The 18,527-nt window shown below is 45.6% G+C and overlaps 1 protein-coding gene across 8 annotated transcripts in view; it reads right to left on the bottom strand.

The window, feature by feature from the left end:
• Positions 1–18,527, bottom strand: part of Pmfbp1 (polyamine modulated factor 1 binding protein 1) — a 47,585-nt gene that overhangs the window by 6,925 nt on the left and 22,133 nt on the right. For all 8 annotated transcript variants that reach the window (XM_076915856.1, XM_034522595.2, XM_076915850.1 and 5 more), the window contains 9 exons: positions 13,850–14,020; positions 13,178–13,288; positions 9,966–10,092; positions 9,723–9,880; positions 7,971–8,211; positions 5,568–5,757; positions 5,251–5,404; positions 4,213–4,380; positions 3,574–3,711 (listed from right to left, as the gene is read on the bottom strand). In XM_076915856.1, the coding sequence (XP_076771971.1) occupies positions 3,574–3,711; positions 4,213–4,380; positions 5,251–5,404; positions 5,568–5,757; positions 7,971–8,211; positions 9,723–9,880; positions 9,966–10,092; positions 13,178–13,288; positions 13,850–14,020 (1,458 nt within the window). The remainder of the gene's footprint in view (positions 1–3,573; positions 3,712–4,212; positions 4,381–5,250; positions 5,405–5,567; positions 5,758–7,970; positions 8,212–9,722; positions 9,881–9,965; positions 10,093–13,177; positions 13,289–13,849; positions 14,021–18,527) is intronic.

Raw genomic sequence — 18,527 nt, 5'->3', positions numbered from 1 at the left:
AGGCATTGCATGCATGTAGTACATAGACATGCACGTAGACAAACCATACATATATGTAAAATTTTTTTAAAAAGATGCTGGGTAAGATGCTGGGTATGACAGTATGCTCTTACAATTAATCCCAGTCCTGGGGGAGACTGAGACAAGTAAATCTTTGGGATTCACAGGTCAAGCAGACTAGACTATTCCATGATTTTCAGGTCACTATGAGTCCTTGTCTCAGACAAAAAAAAAGAGAGATGACAGATAAGGAATTACCTAAAGTTGTCCTCTGGTCTCCACAAGCACACACGCAGATCTAGAACCCAATACCAGCTCATAGATATGATACAGCATTCCACCTACCCAGCCCTGTTTGTATTTTGGTCATTTCTGCCTCCTCAGAGCCCAACACAAGATAGCCATGTAATAGTTGTATAATAAACCTCAAGTTTTTGGTCAAATGAAAAGTTACACTGTCACCGGGCAGTGGTGGTGCATGCCTTTAATCTTAGCACTTGGGAGGCAGAGGCAGGCAGATTTCTGAGTTCGAGGCCAGCCTGGTCTACAGAGTGAGTTCCAGGACAGCCAGGGCTACCCAGAGAAACACTGTCTCAAAGAAAAAAAAGTTACACTGTCTAGTTAGAGATTCAAATATTGTTCAGTGCAAGGGGGTCTTACGGAAACACAACTTTGGCAGAAGTATATTTAAAACAACTCTGTGACCTAAACTTAGCAACAAGTAGACCAGAGAGTGGTTAAAGGCAGTTGAGATGTGGGAATCACACAACGTGGGTTGAGATCTAGGTTCTGTTGCTTATTTCTCAGGCCCCCAGTCCTTTCTTCACAGGCTGGGGACCTATCAAGTCTTCCACGTGGTTTGGGATGACCAAATGAGATGACACTGTGTAAACAGGCTTTGTAGTGTATCGACACCATATGGATGAGAATCACCATGAATGGTGAGTCATCTCCTCTCTCCTTGTAGACTTTAAGTCCGGGACAGCGATCTGTTTCTAAGTCTGGAAGCAGAAGGGAGACCTTAAGGATGAGTAGCCACTAGGCCATTCTCCATTCCAGGCTTTGCCCCATGGTCTGTCCCTCAGCCAGTCTTCTCTAGTACGACTCTGATCTCCACATCCTCCTAACAGGTCTCCCTCATAGCTACACTTCCCTCTTCCCCAACACATTTCCATGCATTAGTCAGAGTTCTGGGTGTCTTGTCCCTTTGAGGAAATCCCCTCAATGGCTTTCCATTGTCTTTAAAAATACAGCTCACAATTTCTTTTCTTTTCTTTCTTTCTTTCTTTTTTTTTTTTTTTTTTTGTTTTGTTTTGTTTTTTGAGATAGGGTTTCTCTGTATAGCCTTGGCTATCCCGGAACCCACAGGGTAGACCAGGCTGGCCTCGAACTCAGAAATCCGCCTGCCTCTGCCTCCCAAGTGCTGGGATTAAAGGCGTGCGCCACCACTGCCCGGCCAGCTCACAATTTCTTAACTACACTGGCCTCATTTCATTTCTTAGATTACTTTAAGTATGTATTAAAAGAGAGACATGTGATGCACACAACAGGAGTCAAACTAGAAACACAAAAGAGGATCCACTGCTATGATTACTTCAGCTTGAGTATTGAGTTAAGGAGAAAGGTGGTGTTATCTTGACGGTAAGAAGGAGGCACTTGACAGAATTCAACACCTGTACTGACAAACCTCTTAGTAACTGAGGAACCGAAGGTAGTCGATAACGGTTGCACCATGCCCATCGGGCACACTGTACTGTAGTGGGTGCACTGGCATTAAGAGTGAAGAACGAGGTGCCTACTAGAACTGCAGCCAGTCATCGTACTGAAGATACCATCCAATGTGATAAGGCAAGACAAATAAAGCAAAGATAAATATCACAAAGAAATATTTTGGGGACTGTGTTGTTCACAAATGATTTAATTATCTTTCTAAAAATAACCCATGGGCTGGACAGTGTGGAGCATGCCTTTAATCCCAGCACGCAGGAGGTAGAGGTGGGAGGACCACGAATTTGAGGGACAACCTGGGCTAGTGAGAGCCTGCCTCAAAATAAATGAGTTTATTGGCCTAGTGTACAAAAGGCCCGGGGCTTGATCCACAGCACTGTATATGCATGTATGCAAGCACACCCTTGTGAGAATAAATGGAAAGACAACTATAACTTATAAGCGAGCTTACTGAGATGTTTGTAGAATTAATATATACAAATGAATGAGATTTTACATCAAGATTAAAAATTATAAACTACAGTAGGGACACGAGACAGTCAAGTAAATGAAAAAGTTCTTAATACATATTTCCTTGTTTTTCAAATAGCAAGAATTCCAAATAGGATATAGAATATTGATTAAAGGAGGTACATATTTAGGTATTCCTATGGCATGGGCTTAAGCAAACTTAAGCCCATCTCTAATGGCTGCTACTGATTTGGTGGATCTATCACATCGATGCAAAATGCTTTTTCAAAAGTTGAACATAAAAAAAGTTGAAAATGCTCACGCACTAAAAACAAAACCAAGCAAAGCAAAGCAGAACAAAACAACCAGATCCCTTTTAGTTTTGGAGCAAAGGGATTCCAATATTGGTTCTCTTACTTCCTGGAGTCTTATCTTCTGGAGTAGCAAATATGGAGGAATATCTGGGCTGTACACTGTGTAAACTCAAAATCAGTATTAATTATAAGTCCAAGGTCAGTTCCTCAGTTCTCAGGGACAAGATATGGCTGGTGGTGACATCACTCAGACATGTGACTTTTTTGTTACCACAGTGGGTCACAAAGTGCTATTGGGAAGTGTTCAATTTAAGCTTAGAGTAGTCCTGCGATTTTGGATCTTTTTGTATTATGAAAGATTAAGGGAGGCCTGGGTTTTCATTTGTAGCTCAAGAGACTGGTCTTCTAAGTACTATGTATTTTTTTTTCTTGTCCAGAAAGGTATAATATATTCCGCTGGGGAAAGCATCACCGTGTGTGCTGGAGAAAAAGGGCGTGCGTCAAAGTTGGATGATCCAGGTTCAAACACTGGTACCTCCCATTACTTACTAATTAGTGGCCCTGGGATTTGGCCTTTCTTTCCTTTGTAAATGGGGGATCACGGTAATGTCTACTCTGTTAAGAGGGAAGCAGACAGAGGAGGGTAGGTCATAAAGAGAATGAGAGAATGAGCAAATTCAAGAGCAGCTCCTAGAAGATGTCACAGCTTCATGCCTTTCATCTGCATAACGAAACGAGAGCCGGAATCAAACGCCCTCGCCCAGCGCCTTTTGGTGCTTTCCAATTAGGTTTGAGAATGTTCTTTCTCAAGTGGCTCCAAACAACGAATTCAGAGTTCTTTGTTTAATTTGTAACCTTGTAAGATTTGGTGGAAAATTCCAGGTAGTTTGGGGCAGGGGTTCCTCAAGTACGAAAAGAAACCTATTACGGAAGAAGCCCTCCCCTCACCCCCCCATACCAGGATCTATAGCCACCTCCCTTACCTGTTAAAAGACATGAGATGAGCTGTCCGGGCCTCCGTGCCTGTAGTCAGTGAAGGCAGAGAGAGGAGGGTCCCCTCTTTGGGGCTGCTTCTACTCACCTCCATGTTGAGCTCTTGGATGACTTTCTGGGAGTTGTTGTATTTGTTGAGCGAGGAGTCCAGGTGTGAAGAACAGGAGTTCAATTCCGCCTGGAGGTTCTCCTTCTCCTCTTCCAGCTTCCTCAAATGTTCCTTTGCCTGTTCTCCCATTAAATAGCGAAGCCCACCCCATCCCCGGACAGGGGTTAATCTGAAACTCCTTCCCTCCCCTCCTCTGCCCTGTGGCTCCTCCCCTTCCCTCCCCTCCTCTGGCCTGTGGCTCCTTCCCTTCCCTCCCCTCCTCTGCCCTGTGGCTCCTCCCCTTCCCTCCCCCCTCTGCTCCGTGGCTCCTCCCCTTCCCTCCCCTCCTCTGTCCTGTTGCTCTTCCCCTTCCCTCCCCTCCTCTGCCCTGTGGCTCCTCCCTTTCCCTCCCCTCCTCTGTCCTGTGGCTCCTCCCCTTCCCTCCCCTCCTCTGCCCTGTGGCTCTTCCCTTTCCCTTCCCTCCACTGTCCTGTGGCTTCTCAGCTCTCCTCTCCTCTCAACTGGTCCCCTTCTCTGCATCCTCTGCAGAGCTCTGAACTCCTCGGCTGTCTGTCTGCCACCCTCTTGGCCCCGTGCATCCACGGTCTGATCTTCCTAGGTCCTCTCTCTGTCTCTCACCATCTTCTCTTTCCTTTTGGCTTCATTTCGCAAAGCCTCGATCTCTCCTTCCAGTATCTTTTCCTGTTCCTTGCTCTTCCTCAGCTGCTCTCGTTTCTCCTCCAAGAGCCCCTTTATCTCCTGAAGTTCCTCTTCTAGCTTCCTTATGGAGTTTGTTAGCTCCCTTTGCTGAAAGGGTGCGGGGGTGGGGGTGGGGTGGGGGTGAGGTGGGGGTGGGGAGACAGTTCCATACTATTATATTTGGGGAAAGAAATCCAGACAGTTCTACACAAAGGAGGGGCCTCAGAAGGTGTGGTAGGAACATTTGCTTTAATGCTCTGTAAACAACTAAACCAATTTATGTTTGGGTCCAGTCGCCCATTTAACAACTCTTCCCATATAAACTTTTTTGAATAAAAAGCAAAGGAAGAACAAAAGGGGTGCACTGGGGATCAGAGACTTTCAATTGATGGACAAAGGCAGCCTTGTGATCATCAGAATAGCTGTAGAGGCCGGGATATAGGTCAGGAGGGTGTGTATCTACTGCAAGCAAGCAGATGAATGAGCCAGCTCTGGTGGTTTGAGTGAGGACAGTCATAGGTTCCTTCATTTGAATACCTGGTCCCCAGTTGTTGGCACTGTTCTCAGGGGAAGGTTAGGAGGTGTGGCCTTGCTGGAGGAAGTACGTCACTGAAAATGGGCTTTGAGAATTTAAGGCCTTGTCCTATTTCTGCTTTGTGCTTGTGGTTCATGTTGAGACCTCAATGTATCCTGTTCCAGCCAGCATGTCTTACCAATCCCCCCACTCCCCCACCATGATGGACCTGAACCCACTGCAACCTTAATCAGTTTCCTTGGTCATGCCGTTTTATTACAGCCAAGTAACCAGTATGACAATCTGCATTGTCCTCTGGTTAGTTTTAAACATAGTCTTTGAAAACACTTACTATTGGCCATGGGAACTGGCTCCTAAGTAGCAGTCTAACACAGACTCAGGAACATTATAAAGACTGAACCACGTGGCCTCAGGCGGGACAGGCTGCCTGCCTGCTCTCTCACCTTCTGCTCAGAAAGTTTGGAGCCATGAAGCAGCTCGTTTATTTTCTGTTCATCTTCGTTCAGTGTCTTCTGAAGCAGCAACTTTTCCTTCTCTGCATTCGAAAGCCTTCTCTGGCCTTCACTGAGTTCTGAGTTCAATTCCTGCAACTGTTGCCTGCAGCAAGGCGATCATAGGAGGAGCTTCAGGGCCTTTGGAGATGGGCTGTGGAGACGGTCCCACCCTAGGGCCCACCATCTATCTCACTATCCTCCTTCTGGGCAGCTGCCAACCTGTGGTCTAGAGACTGGGGCCGGGGCTGGGGCTGGGGTCCGGGTACCTGTTGTGTTTTCGTTCCTCTTCAGTTTCCAAATACTCCTTCTGTAGCTTCTGCACCTGATTCTGCAGATCCTTAATGACATCATCCTTCCGCTTGTCCTGGAGAAGGCAGTTCTCGATTTTCCGGTGAGCATCCTCTAGGTTGTTTGCAGATAGGTGTGCTTCCTCCTTACACTGGGTTAGATTCTGATCTGAAGAAGTCAAGGAGGGCTCCGTGTGAGAGGGAGCGTGTTGAATGCTTGTCAGGACTCATGAAAGACTTTTATTCTGTGACATGCTTCCGTTTTCGGCCCGTCCTCATTCCCCTCGCCTGATGCCATCAGGAATTCTGCTAAACTGTCTGTCTTCAACTACCCTTTAGTCATGGATTCTTCCCTGACTAAAACAAAATGAATTGCTAGAAACTGTTCAGCATCTCCTGTGTAGTTCATTCTGTCATTAGGGACAAATCCCAGTCCTCAAGGAGTTTGGTCTGGTGAGGACTATGGTTACCCATCGGTTACAGAGAATACAGAAACGTTATTTATTGATTTAGGTTTTTGGTGCTGGGGATGAAACACATGCAAAGCACATGCTCTACCACCAAGATACATCCTGGCCTGAGAACTCTGCCATGTTAAACTCACCCTGCCCATAGACTCAGCCATGACAGCTGGGGATGGACTTGAGGGGAGGGAGAGAAGCTGATTCCTCCTCCTAAGGGAAAGGATTGTTGGAACAGAGGAGCCGGGCCGTGCTGTGAAGAGCTTACGGGAGAGGGAGGATTAGTTGACCTGGCATGGAGAACGGGAGGGATGGGTCTGCTGCAGCTGAGCAAGAAGGTAGCTCAGAGGGCGATCAGAAGATTGACGGCCTGAGAGAAATGCTTAGACTCGAAGCAGCAACCAGAGATCCAGTGTAGGGGAAAGATCACGTTAGGAAAATCGCAGTGTAAGTTGGGCATGGTGGTGCAAATTGAAGGCTGAGGCAGGAAGAGCTTTAGGGGACCAACCTGGTCTACACAGTGCATTCAAAACCAGCCAAAGACACATAGCGTGACTCTGTCTCAAATAGATAAAGACAAACAAACAGGAATGTATCAGATTGGAGAAAACTTCCAGCAGTACCCTTCCATCCCCCTGCCTCCACTGAGGGAAGAGGCCCGGTTGAGCTGTCATTGGGGATTTATTTATTTATTTAGGTTGAGTGTGTTTCCTCACCCTACTCTTGTTTAAACATAGTCCTCCCATTCTTTTCTTGAAGTGTCCTGGTCTGGGATACTGGGAAGAAAGATAGTGTCACTGAAGAAGGAATCATACGTTTTGTAAAAGGGGGTCAGGAAGATTAAAAAAAAAAACAAAAACAACCAAGCACAGAAGAGATTATTTTCCAGTTTGTTACAGCTGAGGGGGCGATGAGGTGCCAAGGAGATACTGTCCTTCCAAGGCAGGACTGATCACAGCTGCAAAGTTTCTGATCATTTCTGCAAAGTCTCGTTAAAGAATGACTGCGGATCCAGAGAGGGTGGGGGCAGCGCCTGCCGGGATGGAGGACTCTGGTCAGGGCATGGAGACAAGGAAATATGTGTGAGGTCTGTGTCAGATTGAGGAGGGGTAAACCTTCAAAGCCAAGAGATGAGAGTGGGTGGCTAACGTTGTCAGGGCAGAGCTAGGGAGAGAGAGGAGTCAGGCTCTGGATCTTCTATTTACATGACAACCAATTCACCTAGCATTGAATGTGCCTAGAGTGCCTAATGCAGTGAGTTTTATGTGCTCTCAAGGTTGTATAACTATTAAGATAAGAACATTGTCCCTGCGCCAGGTGTGGTGGAGCACGCCTTTAATCCCAGCACTCAGGAGGCAGAGGCAGGCAGATCTTAGTGAGTTCAAGGCCAGCCTGGTCTTCAAAGACAATTCCAGGACAGGCAGGGCTGTTGCACAGAGAAACTCTGTCTTGAAAAAAATGAAAACAAACCAAAACCAAAATCGCTCGGAAAACATTGTTATCATCCCGAAGAAACACTGTACCCAAGGTGAGAAGAGATTGGTGAGCGGAGAAAGCAGTCTTCTCAGAGGTGAGCACATGCTACAGAATAGAGTGTGTTTGGAAGCTGAAAGGAGTGGGTAGGATTGAAAATGAGGGAGAGGGATCGAGAGAAAGGATGCGTGGTGAACACAGAGCCAGAATGTTATGTCAGGAAGCGAATGCAGAGCCCCGTTCTCTCTGGGGCATTCATTCATCTGAGGTGGCCGAGGAAATGGTGGGACCAGGAGGCTGTAGCAGGGGCTTCAGAAGGGTTCTGGGTTTAGAGGTGAGACTAGTTCGGGAGAGTCGAGGGAACTTCTGGGAGCCACAAGATGAAGCCCTGGGGGTGTGGAGAGAGAGGGTTGGACGAGTGATGGGGCAGTGTGAGCCTGGGTCTCACCTGACACCTTCAGCTGCTCTCTGGCCTCCTCAAGACTCTCCTTCAGCTTCTGGATCTCGGACCGCAGAGCCTCAACGTCTACTTTGGATGTGCTTTGCTTCACTTCTTGGAGGTTTGCATCCAGCTCTTTTGTCGTGTACTGTAGTTTCTCCATCTCCGTCTCTTTCTCCTTGACGATGTTCTGCACCTGTGCCAGTTTCTTCTCCAGCTCCTGCAGCTTCTCATCCTTGTCTTGGAGCAACTGAGTATGACAAAGAAGGGATACTGGGAGAGGCCCAAGTACCAGTCATTGGTCCCATTACAAGTTATATGAAATCTTCATGTTTGCCACCTGCATGCAGTGCTGGGATGTCCCAAGAAGAAATGGTGCCCCTTGTTACCATTTTGGGTTCCCTCGGGCTATTTTTACTGAAGCAGCCAGATGTGAAATTTCAGAGTGCTAGCCAGAGCTACCTGTGTTCAAAACTCTCTGCTGGCTCCATCCTTACTTAGAAAAAGGCCCAAGTGTTTATAGCTACATCCCAGAAGACTCATGATTTGGTCCTACTTAGGTTACCTGTCTGGCTTTGCAACCAGGAACCCAGGCCCATCTCAGCTTCAGCTAGCCTCTTGGACCTGGAGGGTCTTTGTGCTTGCTGTGCCCTCTGTCTGGACTGTTCTTCCTTAAGATTCCCGCCTTCAGCTGTCTCTCAGAGTATTAGCCATTACGCCATGGGACCAGCCCTGGTAGTTCCGTCCCTGCATTCTGATCTCTGCCCAGTGTTGCCTTATCAGAGAGGTTCTCCATTACAACCCAATACAACAGCCACCAAGCCATTTCAGGAATTTGTCAGTCTCTGCTGTGGCTCTTTCAGGATTGCCATGTTAATTTTGTTACTCGGTGGTACCCCTCTCCCTGCGCAACATATGGTATGAGTGCTGTGAGGATGGGGTGGTAGCGTGTTTTGGGGTGTATGTGCCAGTGTGTAGATCCGTGTTTAGCACATTGTAAGCACTCAAGAGTGCTGAATGAATGCACCTATAGACTCCTTGTCTGTCTTTATTTATTTATTTATTTATTTATTTATTAATGTTCCACTTTTCTGGATGCTTCTATTTTGACTGGTGGGTTTCAGCCTTATTTTAACACAAGAGGTTTTAATAATGAAAAAAAAAATAGCTGTATTATTTTTTCATAGTGTTGAGGAAAGTACAGTGTTTGGATTGTGATGACCAGCAAGGCTTGTACTGGTTTCAAAATCTTCCCGTTTTTGGCAACTGGTTCTCGGCTTTTCCAGGAACAGGTTTACAACAGTAACGATAGACCTCATAGACTACAGCATCGCTCACTACCATACCATATACCATATATATATATCCATATATATATATCCATATATATACCATATATACTGCATATATCCGACTTATATATATATGCAAAAGGCAATTGTGAATTTTCATGTGTGCGTGCATGGGATTTGTTTTTGACACGGGGGATCATTATGGAGCCTAGGCTGGCTTTGAACTTGCAATCTTCCTGCCCCAGCCTCCCAAATGCTGGGACTGCAGGCATGCACACTACCATGCCCAGCGTCACACCCCATCCCCACTTGCTATTAGAAATGCCAAAGAAGCTCTGTGAGTGATGCCTGGCTGGAAGAGTCCTCAGTCTCTATGGTAGCCACATGGGGCAGAGAAGCTCCTGGCCGAGACTGGCTTCACACTTGCCCCTTGGCTGTTCCAATCAGGACCCACGGAGGACTAGCTCACCTTGTCCTTCTTTAGGGACAGCTTCTGTGACTCTGTGTACTGTTGCTGCAGATCTTGCAGCCGGTACTGCAGGAAGACAGTCTCCTTGTCTTTCTTCTCAATGACCGATGATGTCTCCTCCCGCAGCCCATGGAGGTCTAGTTCCAGCTTCATCATGTCTAGTGTGGGTAAGACAACACTGCTTACCCATCAGAGGCCGGGTGCCTTCCAGCTCCCCAGCTACGGCTCACAGTCCTGTTTTACCCTTCATGATCTTTTTCTTCTGCTCTGACACGGCTTCCAGCTCTGTGCGCAGGTCCTTCACAAGGTTCTGGTACTCCTCCACGTGCAGGCATTGGCTGTCTTTCTGTTCTTGCAGGTGCTTTAGGATCTAAGTGTTGGAGAGAGGCAGATCAGGATGAGAGGTCAAAGGAATCAAACTCTCCTCTCCCCCCTCCTCCCCTCCCTTCATCCCTCTCTCCTTTCCTTCCTTCATCCCTCCCTCCCTTTCCTTTCTTCCTTCTTTCCTTTCTCCCTCCCTTCCTTCCTTCCTTCCTTCCTTCCTTCCTTCCTTCCTTCCTTCCTTCCTTCCTTCCAAATTTTCTATTTTTTTTTTAGTGTGTGCATGCATGTGTTTGTGCGCAGGCACCAGAGGTTGATTTCCAGTGTCTCCCTCAATCATTCTCCACATTTATTTATTTATTTATTTATTTATTTATTTATTTATTTCTGAGACAGTGTCTCTCACTGAATCTCACCCACTTGGCTACAGGATCTGTCTTTGCTTCCTCAGCTCTGAGATCAGACACGTGACTTCATAATTCAGTTTTTCTGTACGAGTGCTTGGTGTCAAAGCCAGGCACCTGTGCTTGCATGAGCAAACACTTTTGACTCAGCCGCCTCTTTAACTATTGGAAGGTTGCTTTCTTAAAGACAAAATGTCCATGGTACAACCACATGGGGACAGACACCAGAGAAGAGAGTATCAAGAGGACAATGAGAGGTTGGAGTTCTTCCAGGGTGACGAAAATCTTCTAGACTCGGACAGTAGTGTAACTGTTGCCTAATCTTGTGCATATACTAACAACCAACGTGTTTTAGGAATTACATCTCAATCTGACAGACATTTAAAATAACTCATTTTTAAGAGAGAAAAGATGACTTGCCATGCTCACACAGAGTGTCATCCTGGCAACAATATCTAGCTGGAGTTTCTAGCTAGGAACCATGCTAGGTACCAGGGAGAGTGGGGCATAGAACACAGACACACATCCTTGCCCGGGGAAGCTGGTCTTTAGCAGTGAGAGACAGTGATGATAGTAGTGACCTACAGAGCTGACCAGAGGTCGGTGAGGGCTATGGAAAATACCACAGAGCAGAACGAACATGGTGGTGTGCACAGGGTGTGATAGGAAGGGCGAGTGCCACCTTTGTAAATAGGATGGTGGGTTGACCTCACTGGGAAGGGGATCTCTATACAGGGACTTACTGGAGAAGGGTTGGGGAGAACATGCTGGAATACCTATGGGAGAGGACTGATGGGCCATGGTGAAGGACCTAGATGGAGGCCCTGAGAAGAAGATTGAGGGGTCAGCATAGAAGCAGTGGAGGAAGGATGGGAAGAGATGAAGCTCTCTGGTCCATCCCATTGTGCTGGGGGCAGATTCTTCAAATATTTCCTTATATCCCAAAGAAGGCATTGCCTTCCCCGTGCTGAGGAGGCAGAGCATAAGGCTGAGGCCAGAAACGGACTGCCTGGCAGCCAGCGTGCTGAGGGAATTGTTAGGTAATTTTTAAGTCAGTAGGGAGAGCTGCAGCATAAAGACAGAGGTGACAGAGGCTGGAGAGATGGCTTAGCACTGACTGCTCTTCCAGAGGTACCGAGTTCAATTCCCAGCAACCACATGGTGGCTCACAACCATCTGGAATGAGATCCGACCCCCTCTTCTGATGTGTCTGAAGACAGCGACAGTGTGCTCATCATATACATAAAGTAAATAAATAAAATCTTGAAAAAAATAGACAGAGGTAACAGCGGGAGAAACACAGGTAAGTCACCCAGTGACTCTGGGCATGTCTATGAGAGTGCTTTCAGAAAGGTGCAGTTAAGATGGCAGACCCACCGGGAATGTTGGGCTGGGGTCCTGGAGTGAATGCAAAGGAGAGAGCAAGCTGAGTGCCGACATCCATCTCTCTCTGCTTCCTGACTGTGGATAAAATGTGGCCAGCCACCCCCATGCTCCTGCCACCAGGACTCACTGCTACGAGGACACATGGCTGCATCCTCAAAGTGTGGGCCAAAAATAAACCTTTCTCCCCTTAAGGTGTGCCTTGCCAGGTATTCGGTCACAGCAGTGAGAAAAGCAATTCATAGTTATTCTTTCTCTCTGCCACTCTGTCTGTCTCTGTCTCTCTCTTTCAGCAGGCATTATTTCAAAGTGGCTATTGATGAGATGATGTTGTGTCTCCCCAGGAAAAGTCTTGTCACACAACAGATGGCGTCATATGTCTGGATGTGACCATCACCACTTAAACAAATAGGGATGATGTTCGTTGTTCCAGGGATGATCCTCAAAGCTCAGTGCCACAGCCATTTGACCTTCTGGCACTGGAAAGTCTTGAAGAGTCTGCCTAACCACTAGAGGACCCCTCAGAGAGCTTGTGTGTTGTTTCCTTTCTTGGCCCCTTCTCTGTTCTTACTGTGTGCTCTTTCCCCATCCAGACCCATACAAGCTTGCATGAATTCTCCTCAATATTCTTCAAGCTAGTTTTGTCATAGACCTCATGTTTAGGCATGACAGACTCAAGAACTCACCTCCTATGTTTTGACTACTGGTTCATCAAAACTTGTGATTCGTTCACATGGCTTAACTTCTTGTTTATTATTTAGAACCAACGTGTGATAGCTCTTCTAAAAATATTTTACGCTTGTGCATGTGAGTTTGTGTGTGGGTAAGTGCATGTGGGTACCAGGGCCCGTAGGGGTTACACTCCTGCAGTTGAAGTTACTGAAGGTTATGAGCCATCTCATACAGGTGCTGGGAACTAAACTTGGGTCCTTTGCAGCTTGAGAGCTCTTAAGTGCTGGGTCACTTCCTTAGGTCAAGTTTTGATACTGCTTTGAAGTTACAGACTTAGGAAAAGACTAATGGGTTTGTATTGATAACTTTTTCCATCTTTCCATCTCTAGACAGAATGTTTGTAGAGTCTGAATCTGCCAAGCCAATAGGAATACTATCATACCGGGATGTAACCTTAGAAGTAGATTAGAAGGTGGGTGAGTTCTACAGTCTACCTACCGTTGCCATAGTCTTTGGGCTGGAGTACATTATCCATAGTATTGTTTTGGCAGGGTTGGCCAAGATAACACAAATACAGAACACTTACAAACCATACTATCAAAGTTAAAATCAACCAGAGAAGCCCAGAAGCAATCTCCCTCAGTCTAATTCCACCGAGAAGCAAAGGAACCCCACCTTTGTGATGTCTTCACAGTCTTCTGAGGAGGTAGGGGGGTGCCTGTGGGTGGCTGTGTAGGAAGCAAATTCAGCTTGTAATTTGATCAAAGCCTCCTCACGCTCCAGAACCTGGCAAGAGATCGTAGGCCAGTCAGGGTGAGCGATCAGTAACACACACACTCGGCTTTGCAGTGGGCTCCTCCCTGCAGCATAGATTTGTGGTGTAATATAATTCACAGTGCCCTTCCTGTGGGCTTGGGATAGTGAGGGAATTACACTGTCAGTGGCCTCACTTTGGATCCTTTCTGGGCTTCCTTGTTTTATAAGGTCTGCTTTAGGAGGAAGACTTAGGGAAAGCTATGGGAAATGCGTCTAATTTACCAGTGGACAAGAGCGATTGCTAAGGAAGTTTCTTGTGGAGTGGGTGAAAGTATAAATACTTCAAGGAAAATTAAGGAACACGAAATTTGTGTTTGCTGTATCTCTTTAGAATATTGAATTGAATACGGTTGAGGACAAATGCCACACCAAATGATTATATATATATAATCACGAGGCAGGGTCAAATTTATGTGACATTTGAGGAGTTTTGGCTAAAGAGATTAGGTGACTCCCCCCTGCCCCCTCCTCCCTTTCTCAAGGCTCTATGGGGAGTCTGGTTAGGGCGGTATTGCAAAATGAGGCTTGTACCAAAGAGTTGCTGCAGGCCAGTTTATTCCGAAGCTCCTGGATTAGGTCATCCTGCTCAGAAACCTTTTGCCAGACTTCAGACAGTCGCTTCAGGGTCTCCTGATGCTCTTGAATCGTGCAAGGAGAAGTGTAGACGCGAACCTTCGAGTGGTCACCTTTGTTCTCAGAGTCCTGGGACATTTAAAAACAACGAACAGGCTTTGTTTGGAATTTTTAAGCCAGCTTCCGAGTCTTACTAGATGTTGCAGGGTATTTGATCACACTGTGAACCCAAAGATTATGCTATTTATGGGGAAAAGAACCCCTGTTTCTAGTGTGGCTCCACCTTAGCACACACTTTTAATCCCTCTGGCTGGAATACAGACAGGTCCTTAGGGCAAGCCCTTAATCCTAAACAATGCAGGTATAGTTTGTAGAAGGAAATGCCTGTGCTTGAAAGTGATGTCTAATTGACAGGCAGAAAAAATCGATGAATCAGAAAGATGAATAGGATGTGCCCAACTCTCACATGAAGAGAGGGGAAAGGGAGGCTACTTGAGTGGCAGTGCAGAGACGGGGAGAAAGGGAAGAGGCAGTTTTACAAGGATAGTTGTAGAGAGACAGATCGCAGAGCAAGAACAAGCTAAACACAGGAGACGACAGAATGAGAAGGGAGCTAGAAAATCAGAACAGATTTCCAAAGTTAGTATCAGGCCAAGCAGAGCAATTCAGGAGAGGCCGAGAGAAAAAAGCCAGGTTGAATCAGTCAGCTTGGAGAGGAGTTTGAGCCAGATCAGCTGAGTTGAACCAGCCAGAGATCGGAAAGAATTAGGTATGGAATTAGGTACTTATTCAGCAGCAAATCTCAGAGGCTGAAAACATTCTAGGCCTAGATAAGATTGTATGGAGGCTAGAAGCTTCCAGGACTAGGCCTAGGTTAGCAGACTGAGGCAGTAAACCTCAGAGACAATTACTACAGAATAATAAAAGTTCTGGTTACAAGTAGACTCATGTCCTAAAAGTGTATGTTCATCTTTGGTTAGAAGAACGTCCTTATCAAAAGGAAAAATATCAACCAGTGCAGACTCAAGATGAAAGTCCCCAGCGGTCCTTAAGAACATGCATCTATGTCTTCTGTGACTCTGGTTCCTCCCCTGTTGACACCCTGTGTTACCAATGTTTTTGGTAGCTGTGAGTTAAAGTTCCAGGCACATCTGGATAACCAGCTTTTACAGATGAGTGTTGCTGTGCACTGTTTTAATGATGTGCCCACGTGACGATTTGCTGAGGATAATTTCCATACCGTTATTTGTAGATCTGTTGTATTCTCTCCGCCCCCTCTCTGTGTGCATGTGTGCATGCATGCAGATATATGCATATGTATGCTCATGTATGTGGGGACCAGAGGTCACTACTGGGTTTCTTCCTCAATTAATCCCTGACTTATTTTCTAAGACAGAGTTTTTTCCTGAACCTGCAACTCACTGATTTGGCTGGGCTGGCTGGCCAGCAAGCCCCAGGAATTCTCCTGTCTCTCTCTCTCTCTCTTGGATGCTAGATTACAAGAATACTTTCAAGGTTGACTTTTTTACTCAATTCCTGGGAATCAAACCTGAGTCAGCATGCTTGCAGGTTAAGTACTTTACTACGGCATCTCCTCCAAGTCTATCTTATTCTTTTTTTCTTTTAAAAATATTTATTTATTTTATGTATATGAGTACACTGTTGCTGTCTTCAGACACACCAGAAGAGGGCATCAGATTCCATTACAGATGGTTGTGGGCCACCATGTGGTTGCTGGGAATTAAACTCAGGACCTCTGGAAGAGCAGTCAATGCTCTTAACCACCGAGCCATCTATGTAGCCCAGCCTATCTTATTCTTAAATTACTTTCAAATTAAATAAACATTGTGTCTGTCTTCTCTCTATACTGAGACCTTGTCGGCAAGTGTTTATTTCTCTTATTTCTCTTTGGCTTCCCCTCCTAGCCCTGTACCCTCTCCAGTTTTCAGAGAGGACAAAAAGTGCACATCTCCTAGAACTTTGATCCCTGCACTGACATTATAAATGAATCTCTAGAATAACGGGTTGTGTTGGACTTGTAAGACATGGCAATGGATTTTGAAACTTAAGATGTCTTAGAGATTTACTCATGGTACGTGGGCTTCCATTCTGTGCTGTCTTTCAATCACTTTAAAATGCATTTAGCCAGTTTCTTGTTGATGGGCACATGGGCTATTTGTAGTTCTTTTCTAAAACAAAGCTGAACTGAAGACTTTTGTGCATCAATCTTTGAGTACCTTTTCGCAAGTGTATAGACTAAACTCCTAGAGTTGGGACTATAGTCTGAGGCCCAAACTGAAATAGATATTATATAACTATCCTTCAAGAAGGCTAGAACATTGGAGACTCTCATCAATAGAACTGTTTGCCAGGATGTTTGTGTGTGTGTGAACATGCATGCAAGTGTGTGTGTGGTGGCCAAAGGAAAACTTGAGGGGTCATCTTTAGAAATGCTTTCTGCCTCTTTTGAGACAGGGCTTCATTGGTTAGAGTGGCTGGTCAGTGAGCCACAGGGATCTTCCTGTCTCTGATTTTCCAAGCTGGAATTGCAAGCAAGTGCCACCACACTCAGCCTTTTTACATGGGATCTGAGGGTTCGAACTCAGGCCCTTGTGTTTGCAAGGCAGGTGCTTTCCTCACTGAGCTACCTCCTTGGCTCCACTATATCTCAAAATTTTCCTTATATAGCTGAAATCATGCATGAAGTTCACTAATCATCTAGTAATGGGGAAACCAAGGCACATAGCTAAAAATAGCTCAGAGTTCTAGTGTGGATGGCAGGCCTTGTCTCCCTAACTCCCAAAGCACTCTAATTTCAGGCCAAGTTAGAAACAGTTTGTGTTCACTGGGCGTGAAAGCTGCCCCTGAGCAAGCTGGAGAAAGGTCAGCCGGAAACCCAGAATTGATCACACATGATGCTCATGTAAATAATTTAGCATACAGGAGGCGAAGGGTTGGAAAACATGATAGGAAACTGAAGACACAGCAAGAAAATACCTATAGGTTCTAATATCATCTCCCTACTATAGAATAAAAATGGAAATTGAGTTAAGTCATAAAAGAAAAACTCTTGAGTATAGATCATTGGGTGAAAGGTAGAGTTAAGCTTGAGAGGTGTGATAAAGACTAGATGAAAACGTCTTTAGTCTGTCCTGTCCCCCGGGACCAGGGAAAAGAGATGACCTCTGACCTCTGAAACACAGGATCGAGATTGGCATCACCTACTGGGCTTTGGTCCTTGAGCAGCACAAAGTGGCACAGCAAGGCTTTAAGAGACACCCCCCCCCCAGGGAAGACGACTTGGTCAGTTTGTACATCCAGCTGACTGGCATTCGAGATTATGTTCAAACAATCTTTGGACAGACAGGAAAATATTGAAAAAGCTTGCCACTCCCAACCATTTTTGAAAGAATTGAGAAGAAATTATTATAGAAAAAAAAAAAGGCAAGTCTGAGAATGTGGGTTGGGTAGAGACCCAGCTAGGCACAAGGATGAGCAAACACTGGAGTTGTTTGTCATCTTAAAGAAACAGCCACTTCCTATGAGATGCGAACTGTTCTAAAGCCGTAGAAAAGTGCAGAAAGCTCGTTACTCATCTCAGGATCACAGATGTCAGAGACAAGAGCATGGGGGCCGGGTTGTAGCTCAGGTGGGGAGCTTTGCCTGTGTGCAAGGCCTTGGATTTAATTCCCAGCCAAAAAAAAAAAAGTAGACAGATAGATAGTTACAATGATAGATAGACATTTAAACTGTCAAACTAATCTTGCTTCTTTAAATTTAATTAAAAAAAAAAACGTTTTAAAAGTGACATCACAATCAAGTAGAATTTATCCTACAAACAGGATTATTCTATATATGGAAATTTATTAACATGAGGACATATTATCCATTTTGTTAAAGGACAGGTCTAGCCAAAGCTGGCTTTAAATTTTCTTTGTATCCCTGGCTAGCCTTGAATTTACAGTCTCCCTGCCCCAGCCTCTCCAGGGTTGAGATTATAAGCATGTGCCCCCATGTCTGGCAGTGACATGAACAGTCATACCTTCAACTTGAGAAAAGCTTACTAGCAAAGAAACGGAATTGTGCTTAGTGGTGAGCTCTGGAAGGAAGATGCTCTGACAGGAGGCTCAGTCCAATGAGACTGAACGAAAGCTCGTAAGCCCCGCCTCCCTCCTCTCTCTTTTTGAGACAGTCTCACTATATAGCCCTGGCTGTCCTGGAATTTACTATGTAGACCAGGCTGGCTTCTGACTCACAGAGGAGATACACCTGCTTCTGCCTTCAAAGTGCTGGATTAAAGGAGTGTGCCACCACACCTGGGTTGAGTAAAATTTGAAGATAAAAGGGAAGTTTAGAAAAAAAAATTCATGATGTTCAGTTGCAAATCTAGCAAGCAAGCTTGGTAAAGTGTATAGTAAGAGATAAATTCTTCTGTACACCAGTAATCATTCTTTTTTTTTTTTTTTTTTTTTTTTTTTTTAAAGTATGTATGTGTGCTTAGCCTGCATGGGTATCTGTGCACCTTTGTATGCAGTTCCTGATGAGGACAAAAGAGGGCGTCAGATCCTCAGAAATGGAGTCACAGACAGGTGCAGGTGAAGGGAATTGAATCGGGGTCCTCTGCAAGAGCAGCTGG

The sequence above is a fragment of the Arvicanthis niloticus genome, chromosome 18 (assembly GCF_011762505.2).
Source record: "Arvicanthis niloticus isolate mArvNil1 chromosome 18, mArvNil1.pat.X, whole genome shotgun sequence".
Classification (NCBI taxonomy): Eukaryota; Metazoa; Chordata; class Mammalia; order Rodentia; family Muridae; genus Arvicanthis; species Arvicanthis niloticus.
This window is presented reverse-complemented; position numbering and strand designations above follow the sequence as displayed.